The 11809-nt window shown below is 43.9% G+C and overlaps 2 protein-coding genes across 2 annotated transcripts in view; both read right to left on the reverse strand.

Annotated features, from left to right (window-relative positions):
• The window catches only part of LOC119425081 (metal transporter CNNM4), a 14863-nt gene extending 11070 nt beyond the window's left edge, over positions 1–3793 (reverse strand). Inside the window, exon 1 of the mRNA XM_037692605.1 lies at positions 2344–3793. Coding sequence (XP_037548533.1) covers positions 2344–3793 — 1450 coding nt within the window. The remainder of the gene's footprint in view (positions 1–2343) is intronic.
• Positions 3794–6988: 3195 nt separating this feature from the next.
• LOC119425082 (SEC14-like protein 2) overlaps positions 6989–11809 on the reverse strand; it is a 24501-nt gene continuing 19680 nt past the window's right edge. Inside the window, exons 2-7 of the mRNA XM_037692606.1 lie at positions 11496–11556; positions 11319–11402; positions 8710–8816; positions 8492–8631; positions 8033–8202; positions 6989–7500 (exon numbers count right to left, since the gene is read on the reverse strand). Of these exons, the coding sequence (XP_037548534.1) occupies positions 7403–7500; positions 8033–8202; positions 8492–8631; positions 8710–8816; positions 11319–11402; positions 11496–11556 (660 nt within the window). The 3' untranslated portion in view covers positions 6989–7402. The remainder of the gene's footprint in view (positions 7501–8032; positions 8203–8491; positions 8632–8709; positions 8817–11318; positions 11403–11495; positions 11557–11809) is intronic.

Raw genomic sequence — 11809 nt, forward strand, 5'->3', positions numbered from 1 at the left:
TAACGATGCAGGGAGAGGGCGCTCCGCATCATGAAGGACTCCACTCATCCTGCACACAGTCTGTTCCAGCCCCTCCCCTCAAGCAGACAGCTGAGGAGCATTCAGAGCAAGACCCAGGCTCAGAAACAGTTTCTTTCCTGCAGCTGTCAGACTGCTGAACTCGAGCTGCACTTCATTCAGCTTCATCTTATATTTTTAAAATGTATTTATTATATATATTTATACGCTTTTTTCGTATTTATTTATTTGTTAATTGTTAGGCTTCTTGATCTGGGACCTGAGTCCAAATTTCGTACCATAAACATGAAAATGTGAGCAGGTATGACAATAAAAATATCCTTGAAGCTGTTAGACTCATAAATCCCTAAACAGGAAAATCACTGTAACGTCACTTTAATTGGAGATATGTGACTTATCTGTGCTGCTGATTATCCATGCTGCTGATTATCCATGCTGCTGATTATCTCATGCTGCTGATTATCTCATGCTGCTGTCTTCATTCACACCTATCTGCTCACCGCAGACTCATGTTCGGGCTGCTGTTGTTACGCCGTATTGTTTTACATTATTAATGTTTAGCGTACAACACTTAAGAAGATTGGAAAAAGTCTATGACCAGAAAAGGAAAAAAAAAGAGACATTCAATAATAATAACAATAATAATAATAATAATAATAGAGTGGAAGCTTCATATGAAACAGCTTGTTTGAACTTGTTTAGCTTAGCCCGGCACTGCTTATAGGTCCGAGAGTGGAGATTCACCAGTCGAGACAGAAAGGTCTGGACCTCGCCATTGGCCCACTGCGTGATTTTTGGAGCATCCATGCTGAACTAGAAACTAGAAAACACTAACTGGGTGGGTCGTCCAGTGGCTCCGCTGACCAGTCAACGGCTGCTCACATCAAAATCGTCATTTCAGAGCGGACTGCTTGGAACCGCAAACAAGGTGGTCCCACAAACTGGGCTGAGTGGGAGTGGGTTCAAGGTTCAAGGTTCTTTATTGTCATTCACATCACATGTGGCACATGAGGTGGAATGAAATTGTGTACCCAAGGTCCCAGTTATACCTAAATATAGCAAAAATATAAAGTATAAGAAAAAACAGTATACAAGGATCTAAGATATAATGTAATATAATATGGTATATTAAACAGCAGCACGAACATGAGTCTGTAGTGAGCAGATGGGTATGATACAGCAGCTTAAAGCTAAAGGGTACTGGCAGTGGTGCAGTGTGGGGCGGAATCGATGAAGTGTCAGTTGTGTGCTTACTCATGTCATCTGGACCTGATGACATGAGTTAGCCATTTTTGTTGTTGTCTACCTGGATGTTTGAGCTTACAAACCCAGTGCAGACATGAACGTACTGAATTACAAATTTATTGAAAACTGCACCAGAACAGCGCACATAAACACACCAAGAGCTCCACAAGCTTGGCCAAACATGTCAAAACAACACACCTTTAATTTGTTCACTCAGTTCCATTATGACGTCACTCAGCGCACAAAGCATAGAATTACAATGAATAGATCTGCACAGTCATGGATTGGTCACATTGTCACTGATACCCAATCGATATCAGGACCGATATCGGTATCAGATCGGCGCATCTCTAGTAATAAAACCAACAAATTGACAAAGTGTTTAAATTTTAAAAGGTTAACAGATCATTGTAATACATGGGTTATTTACATGACGACATTTTTTTGTTTAAATCAGGTCTCTCTTGTAAATAAGTCCTCGTGAGTCAGTGAGACTAACCTGTATAAATACAGAGTGAAATTAAAAAAACAGCTGGATGTCCCGGCCCTGAGCTGCTGGCGTTCAGAAACTGTGGCCCCCTCAGCAGTTTGGTTGAACAGCCCTGATATACGCTAAACGAACGCCCGGCTAAAACATCGTGCAGAACAATACACCGAACAACACGAACCCAAGACATACTCTGAGTGACATGCATTCCTTCAAGGACTAAGTCTTTAATTGTGTCTGTAACTGCAACACACCTGCAGGTGTTGTGTGTGTGTGTATCTGGTTTTTGTTGCCTTTTTAGGACCTTTTCCAGTATAAACACCTAACTTGTCAGGACCAGTAGAAAGACCAGTCCTAGTATGGAGGAACACTATTTTTGGATTAGGGGTTATGTTTAGGGTAAGGGTCAGGTCATGGTCCTAGAACGATAAACGGGTGCGTGAAAGTAGAACGCTGCTGCAGCTGTGTCACCGTGATGGTGTCCTACATCATGCAGCCGATGTTCCAATCATCAATACTGCATGGGGGGGGGGGGGGGGGGGGGGGGGGGGGGGGGAGGTGCAGGTGATGAGCACACACACACACACACTGACCTTGCTTGAACTCTTCCAGCATGGCGTCCAACTTGGTGTCGTGAAACACAAAGTGCACCGGGTGATTGTAGAACTTGGTGATGGTCTTCAGGTGCGTGCAGTCGTCCGGGTCCACGAAGGCCAGGTCCTTCACATACAGGATGTCCACGATGTTGGACCTTTCGCCGTCGTACACGGGGATGCGTGTGTAGCCGCTCTCCATGATCTCAGACATGGTGTTGAAGTTCAGCACCGCGTCCGCCTGCATCATAAAGCAGTTGGCCAGGGGAGTCATCACATCCTCCACCGTCTTGGTCCTGAGCTCCAGAGCCCCCTGGATCATGTTGAGCTCCTCCTTATCCAGGTCGTTGTAGGGCTCGGTCACCTTGAGCATCTCCACCAGCTTCTCCCGGTTGTAGACGGTGCCGATCTCCTGTCCCAGCAGGAAGTCCAGCAGCTTGCTGATGGGGAAGGACAGCGGCAGGGTGAGGAGCATGAAGAACTTGGTGACCATGATGGTGTTGGCCCCCACGGCCAACCCATGGCGGGAACACAGCGCCTGAGGGACGATCTCCCCGAATATGACGATACCGATGGTGGAGGCCACCACCGCCCCCAGCCCGGAGCCGATCAGGTCGTCCAGGAGGATGGTGAGGGTGGTGTTCACCAGGACGTTCCCCATCAGCAGCGAGCACAGCAGGTAGTTCCCCTTGCTGCGGATGGGCTCGATCTTGCGCGCGTACTTCTTCTCCTTGTCGGTGCCGCAGCTCTGGACGATGCGCAGCTCCATGGGGTCCAGCGCCATGAGGCCCAGGTTCAAGCCGCTGAACATGCCGGACAGCACGAGCAGGCACGAGATGAGGATGACCTGCAGCCACATGGGCAGCAGGGACTTCTTCTCCTCCACCACCAGCACCTTGCCATCGCTGTCCCCCAGCAGCACCCAGCGGGCTCCGTCCTCGCTCGGCGTGCACAGCGCGTATTCCTTCCAGGGCTCGCTCTTGCGCAGCGGCTTCACGTGCACGCTGAGCAGCCCCGACGTGCCGCGGCTGCTCACGTTCATGAAGTGACCGACGCTGATGTCCTTCGTGAAGTCAACGCACGACCTGTCGCGCGCGCTGCCTCCCCTGGCCGCCGCCACCGCCTCCCGTTGTTCCCCATCCTCCTCCTCCTCCTCCTCTTCTTCCTCCTCCTGGTCCCCGCCGCCTCCATCCGCGAGCTCCGTGAAGCGGACCTGGGTCCAGGCGCCCGGGTGCAGCTGCACCCCGTAGAACCGGAGCTGCACGGTGCTCTCCTCGGTCACCTGGATGACTCCGTTGTCGTTGGTGCTGGCCGGCTTGTCGCTCCTCTCGAGCCGCATGCCGAGCACCTGGCTGCCGCCGGAGCCCGCGGTGCGGCCGCTCACCGCGCTCCACAGACAGAGGACCACGGTGAGAGCGCAGCCCTGCTGCCCGCTCCATTCTGTCGCCATGTTTGTTTCTCTGACCGACCTGGGAGATGACGTCATTTACTCATGTCCGAGCGGCCCTGCCCCCTCGCAGTTAACTCCGCCCACCGGACAGGGGACAGGTGTCCCTCACCTCCCCTCCCTCTCTGGGTTCGCGGAACTGCGGCACGCGGCGGGAGCTGTTTCCGCTGCGGACAGCTGGTGTCCTCCTGATTCTGGCGCCAGCTGCTGTAAAAACATCTGTCCTCCTCCTCCATCCTCCCGCATCCTGCTGGCACGGTGCCCATTCCGGGATGCTGAGACAGCCGCACCGAACTGAAGCTCCGCAGTTCAGTTGATCTGCACAGAATTCGTTTTTAGCGTCTCTGCATTCCGCAGTTTGTTTATGAAGGAATTAAAAATAGTCTAAAAATCAGAAAATTATACTTTTATTACCCCCAGTGGGCATCACCTCCCTGCATAAGGCTCCATTTCATCATTTTTATTTGAGTTTTAACATCTTAAGGTGGTTAGTTCTGTTATTAGGCTCTAATGATCAGCTGTTGTTTATCGCATCCTATGACGTGTTTTGGTCCAACAGCGCCACCTGCTGGACACAGCTGGGTTTGTTCACCGTGGGGCCCAAAGCGAAACACAGATTTTAATGAAACTTTTTAAAAATTCATCAATGATTATGTTTACTAATTAGGGGCCATATCTGTAAATTAGATTAACAAACACCTACTGTTAAGGTGTGATAAGTCAATCTGCATATGAATGTGTGTATTTTATCTCCACACTCGCTGCTCTTTGAATTGAGAAAGCTCCTCGGTTACAAATAAAGTCCAGTTGTTTCTGTCTTGAACTTTTTTGAATCTACTAATTATCTTTTTGAGTCAGTCCCATTCAAGTTGGCTACTACAGCTTAATGACATAACTCGGTCAGTTTTAGCATTCTAAGCATTAAATGATTGCAAAGGATTTTTGTATAAAACAAAAAAGCTACTGCAAATATTGGGTCAATCCTCAGCCTTGCATTTAGTATTTCTGTCCATATTTATACTAAATACTGTAGATCATCAATTAATTAATAACATTTGCACTTATGTCCAAAACAACCTCCACATTTTAATAGGGCTTCACACAATGTCTTTTTTTTTTTAGCATTATTTGAATCAACTTGTACTGAAGAGTTGTTACTGTAAATAAAAATCCCCAAATAAACTTCATAAAAAAGTTTGGGATTCTAACTTTACGATTTATCTGAGATTTAATTTTATTGCAACAAATTAAGGTACAACAAATAATTACAAAAATATCACACATCAACAACAAGCTAGCAAACTTTGAGCATTTTTCTGTCCATGTGTGTTTTTTCATGTTATCCGGCTGAACACAACAGATTAACACAAAAACCTTGTTCTCTTGGCTGCATGGACGGATCACAGGGCAGGACCAGATCCGTGCACGAGTCCAGACAGCCAAACTATCAGAGGGACCTGAGGAGCACAGGCTCCAGAATACCAAAAACATTACATCTTCAAACAATTACAAATTTAAAATACCACAAAGCGAAAACAAGCACAATATCACAAGCAGTGTGACTAACATTATAAACACACATGCGCACCTTGAAAATTAACATTAAAATTCAATAACTGCTACAGAAAATCAGAAATGTCATAAAGGACAATTCACAAGAAGACTTTAAATCAACTGAACAAAAATGCACAGATGTAACAGTGGTTTTAGAACCGTTTTATTTATGCCATTTCTGAGGGTTTGGGTCTTTTTTAAAGTCTGTGCTGTGCCCAGGGGCCCACGCACTCTCATCCATCCATAGTAGCACATCTCTTCAAACAGACATGGATTTCTGAGGAGAAACGGCTCTTTCAGCATCGGATGAATCGGAAGTGCAGACGGAACAAATCCTTCTAAATTAAAGTTATTTTGCTTTTGTCCTGAATTTACAAAACAAAATGCTGCTAAATTGCCAATTATTAAGATTCACAGAATCACGTTTATTTGACTAAAAACAGGTCAAGATGGAAAAGCTGTGTAAAAACAAGTCCAGACCCTCCTCTAGCTGTAATAACGTTCAGCAGTTATTTTCTCTACAATTTATTCAACTTCTTAAATCATTGTGGAGGAATTTTGCCCCTCTCTGCTTTACATTTCTTCAGTTCGTGGAGGTTTGTGGGCAGCCATCTCTTCAGCTCTCCTATGGTCCCACCATGGGAACTGGTCCAGGCTGAGGACACCTCAGTTGTCTTCAGTCACTTTTTGTAGATTAGCTGCTGCGTTTGGTCGTTGTTCTGTTGCATCATGGCCCAGTTTGGTCCGAGCTTCAGCTGTCAGACAGATGGACTCACATTTAGAAGCCCAAATCAATATCCCTCCACCACCGTGCTTGACAGTTGTCATGAGGAGTTTGTGCTGATTTGGTTCATTTGAATTTCTCCAAACATGGTGCGTTAGGACCAAACATCTCTTCTTTAGTCAGTTTTTCCATTTTGGCTTTGTTTTTATTTAATAACTAATAATATGGAGGGATCTGTTGTGGCCTTCTGTCACTTGGAACTGAATACTTTTAGAACTGGTGAAGACCAGATCATTAAAATCTTGTAAAATCCTAAAAGAGGGTGGACTTTCATATGACAACATCATTCATCCTGAGGTTAACACCCACTTTTTAACCTTTGAATTAAGCTACAAATTTGACCAATAACAATAGAACAAAAACATAAAAAACAACAATTACAATATAATTCAACTCTATCTATTATACATTTTATATTATAAAGTATTTCAATAATTTTGCAGCATAAATTAGTGCTTTATGAGTTAACATGGAACCAACAAACAATGGGTTCCTTTTCACCCCACTTGTGTCATTTGACAGACTTCACACCACAGATGTGTTGTTGCACAAAACTACCTGTGAAAACTTCTGCAAGCACTTTGAAGATAATACTCAGAGGGTCTGTCACAAAGTTCAATCAAATCAAAGAGCTGCAAGCAGACCCTGACAGAACCAGGAGTTGCCAGTAGGTGGCAGTATAATACAAACCAGTCCAAAGTTTTATTTATGTTTTTATTTTATTTTTTTTAGATGCAAATTGATATTTTTAATTCTCTGATGGATTGTCAAGCATCAAGAGCATTTCTATTAACATAAATGTTTTGAAATCCAAAATGAGTGATAAAACACAACCAGTCAATCAACCAGTACCTGGCGTCTGTCCTCTACTGGTTGGCTGCAGAATTCACGTTTAGGTGTATTTTTTTAATTAATTGTCGTGAAACAAAAGACATGTTTCATCATAGCTGCAACTTATAATTTGTATTTTTACAACTCTAAGGCATGTGTTGCTTGTTTTGAGCTTTTTAGTTCAGATTGTTGTTTTTGTCACAACTTTTTTGTTTTACTTGCACTGCTCTCATAGTACTGGTTTATCTTTGGACCAATCATGTATTTACTCCAGACTGTAAACAATTACATGATGTAAAGCGCTTTATAAATAAAGTTGATGATGATGACATGATAATATAAAGTGCACTGAAGACAAAAGATGGTGGTCATTGCAGCTGTTGAGTAACTACATTTTGACAGATTCTGGCGGTGGGAACTTGTTGCTTCAGGTATGGATGTCCTCACTGCAGCCTCCCGTCTGAAGGAGGAACAATCTCAACTTTGTAGCTCACCTTCTTGGACTGAAGGTAGCTGTAGCTGTTGTCAAAACACAGCACATCTGCATAAAACAGAGGACAGAGTCAGCAACAGAGAACAGCTGGGCTTACAGAGTATGGCTGGATTACAGAGCATCAGAGCTGAAGGCCTGAAGATTGCACGGTCATGTTTATGTTATATAATGGCCATTTTTTTAGGTAATGGTGAATGTAACATATGCATAAAAACTTGGTAGAGGATTCCTGGATAAAACAGAGAATCAGACTGATTTTTAAATCACAATAATCACAGTGTCGTCTGCAAACAGTGCAGTATTTGCATAGCTTACATGTCGCACAAGCGTCTGACAACGAGCCTTCAATAAAATTGTGAACTTTTAGAATTTGCGACTGTTGCACGCAGTTCTTGTGCCAATCCTGAAACAGTGATGCAACTGGCATGGCCGACAATTGAAATACGTAAGCTGTGCTTTGACAGAACAGGATGGGTGGGATTACCGGACAGTAATGACCAAGGTGGTGTGTTCAAAGACATTTGGAAAGTTCAAATTTAATGTCTAGGATTCTGATGTGCTCTGTGGTGTCGCCACTCACAGACTCCTGGCTCAGAGCAGGTGAGGCAGCTGTCTTCAGGAACCATGTGGGCGTTGTAGCGTTCGCTGGGAAGAACCTGCATCATCTCAGCCACCTTCTGACCACTGCCCTCCTTGGTCCGCCTGTACACTCCAAACCCAATGTCAGCGCCGTCGCTGGCAAACTGCCACCTGTAAGGAAACCAAGCAACGCATCATATTTTCAGATCACTCACAGCTGCTGTCAGAAGTTTAATCGTGATCATCATAATCAGACAAACAGACTTAAATAAACACAAAACACCACTTCTGTTTGGTTAAATGTCCGTTAGCAAGTTGCACTTCCACCGCCTGCTGCATGTAGCCATCAGAAAATGGTAAAGGGAATGCATTCATAGATGGCCCAAACTTTTGGCCACAGATGGACATCAAAATGTCTGTATCTGTATTATCTGACATGATTCAGATCATGCTGTTGTACCTCAGGAGGCTGCTGGGAGCAGTGATGTCAAACTCCAGCTGGAAGCTGGAGCCGCGGCCAATTGTAATGCTTCTGTCGTACTCGACCTTCAGACTGTCCTGCACGTAATACGACCTTGGGACCTCACCTCCATAATTTATCTATGAGCGTGCATAACATGAGTGGGTTCAGACAGAGTCTTTGAGACAAGCAGAACATCGTTAATGCTCTGTTCTCACCATGGTTGTGCAGCGAGGGTCTCCATCCGGGTCGGTCAGGTTTCCTCCGTAGAACACAGGAAGCTCATCTGGGTCAATGTGTTTTTGTAAGACTTCAGGCCAGTTACCTGCAAACAAACAAGTATTATTTAATGCAAATCCACTAAGGTATTGTTTCAGTCAGAGGTTTACATCCACTCATTACAGCCATGAATTTATTATTTGGGGCTTTCATTTAACTTTCTATAACAATCACCTGAGTCAGTTTTTGGCAAACTGAGTGAAATTATCAATAAATGTCAAATGTTAAATTATTGGTGAAGTTTTTTGTGTTGAAAAAGTGAAAAAACTTTTTTTTTATAAGAGTTAGGCGATAATTTTAGGAAGCTGTTGCAATGGTTCAAACAATATACAACTTTATTGATAAAAAAAACAAGAACTAGGTGCACAAGAATGAAACTACTGTTGACTTTCTCACATCCACACAGGGTCATCAATACATACAGGCTTAAATATGTACATTCACCTAAATCTTTTAATAGGTGGTGCTGAAAGTTGTTCCGCGTCTTAACTTGACAAGGCTTAATAACTTCCTGTTCGTGGTCATGACTGACGTTTGTCTTTGCCAACATAAAAAACGTTTGACAGCACTCTGAGTGACTAATACTCATGTCAACTTGAGATTAAAGAACTTTGGTTAGAATGTTCAGGAACAAGAACCACCAAGGCTCAAGTAGCTATGATTTGGAAACATCTGGAACACCAGTGTCCACAGTGAAGCCAGTTTAACAACATCATGGACTGAGAGGATGAGGACCAAGAACGAAGCTCCTGCTCCAAAAGTGACACTTTCATGCTTGATGGACGTCAGATGCCTTCAGGAGAAAAGCTTTATGGTCATGTGTGACAAAAAAAAAAAAAAAAAAAGCTATTTGACCTCAATGACACAAAGTATGTTGGGAGGAGTCAAGTTGGAGGTTTCAAACCTAAAAACACTGTAGCAACTGTAAAGCATGGTGGTGGTAGCATCATGCTGTGGTACTTGTACACTGCAAAAAGTGCAAAGACAAATAAAACATCAGGACTACCTCCAAAATTATTCACTTTCACTTCAAATCAACAGCTAAATAATTGAAACTTCATAACAGTTGGGATCTGTGGCCTAGTGTATCCTAGTGCCATGTGCACTTAAGGACACATGGTGTTTGTGATGGACGAACTATGACCAGCACAGAAGTTCAACAACAAAACAACGCAGGTTCAGATCAGAGAGGCAGTTTCTCCCCATAACGGCCCCCAAGGTGGTATTATCATTCCCCACAAGGCATTGAAGTCCTCCAGCAGAATAAAGGAGTCCCCAGCTGGAGCACCTTCCAGCACCCGTTAAAGAGTCCAAGAAGGCTGCATACTCTAAACTGTTATTTGGCGTAGGTACAAATAACTGTCAGACCCTGTCCCACCACCCGAAGGTGCAGGGAAGCTACCCTCTCAACTCCCGGGGAAAACTCCAACGCACAGACACCAAGGCGTGGGGCTACAAGTAAACCCACACCAGCTCGACGCCTCCCACCATGGGCAACTCCAGAGTGGAAAAAGGTCCAGCCCCACTCAAGGAGATCAGTTCCAGCATGCTGTGCATCGAGGTGAGCCCAATTATATCCAGTTGGTACCTCTCAACCTCACACACAAGCTCAGGCTCCTTCCCCACCACAGAGGTGATGGTCCATGGCCCAAGAGCCAGTTTTGATAAGACCGGGTCAGAACGACAAGGCTCCCACTTTTGGCTACACCCCATGGCACTTTGCATCCAACTCATATGGTCCCTCCTGCAGGTGGTGGGTCCACAGAAAGACTGTTGCTCCTTTGGGCTTCCCCATGGGAAAAGATCCAGTCACTAGGAGCTCGCCGACAAGCCCCTCCCCCAGGTCTGGCACCAGGGTGGGGCCCTGGTAACCCACGTCCGGGCAAGAGACCCTGAGGTTCTTGCTGTTCTCTGTCCATATCAGTTTTTGGAATCACTCTTTGTCTGGCCTGTCACCTAAAACCAGTCTGTCCTGGGAGACCCTACCATTGCCCCCAACAGCTCCTAGAATCATCCAGGTGCTCAAACACCTCCACCACAATAAGTCTAGCCAAATTTGTTTATAAAGCACATTTAAAAATAATAGTTATTGCTAAAGCGCTGAACAATAAAAGACGATGGTAGACGAGAAAATAATTTAAAAACATCAAAAGAAATTAAACATAAAACACAAAACGATAAAAATAACAAAACACCTCACACTGGGTTAAAAGTCATTTAAAACAGATGAGTTTTTAAAAGAGATTTAAAAGCAGGAAGTGAAGTGGCCTGTATAATAATAAGCTAATAAGAAGGAGGCGTGGCTCAAATTAATAAAATTGATATATTTGTGCCCATGATAAACGTCGGAGCGTAAACGTGGCTGCTCCCTTCTGCAGGGGTTTGCATTAGTTTTACTCCAGACGGCCTTCCTGACACAACCTCATCTCAAATCTGTAAATTATGACTGCAGTGCTGACCACCGAGCTCCTGCTGCCCTTAAAATGGGACCAGATCCACCATCATGCACAGTCACATGTTGCTGTGGGAGAGCGAAGAATCGTCTTACTTCCTAAAACCTGGATCTTGCGTCTTGTTTCCTCACACATAAAGTGTTTGATGAGGTTGTAGGCCACTGGAAACAGTTTGGGCGCTACGAAAAAAAATGAAAAGGACCTCAGCATTAAAAATGAACACAACTCTGAAAACAAACAAACAAACAAACAAGCAAACAAAGCTGAGATACCTTTAATGAGTAACACCCTCTTCAGCCCTTCAGGATAGTTATCTTCAAACATTGTGAGGACCTACAAGACGCAGAGACAATTTAGATACAGCCAGTTGCCAAAGTACTGACCCCTTGCTTTTTTTTTTTATTGTGTTGCCTTACAATCTGGAATAGTAGGATTTTTATTGATTATAAGTAATAATTCTAAAAAATAAGTAATATTACTCCAGATTAAATAAATTAATGATAAAAAAACACAATTTGGATTATTATGTATATTTGCATTTACTTATTTATCTATATATATATATATATATATATATATATATATA

The sequence above is a fragment of the Nematolebias whitei genome, chromosome 18 (assembly GCF_014905685.2).
Source record: "Nematolebias whitei isolate Nwh7 chromosome 18, NemWhi1, whole genome shotgun sequence".
Taxonomy (NCBI): Eukaryota; Metazoa; Chordata; class Actinopteri; order Cyprinodontiformes; family Rivulidae; genus Nematolebias; species Nematolebias whitei.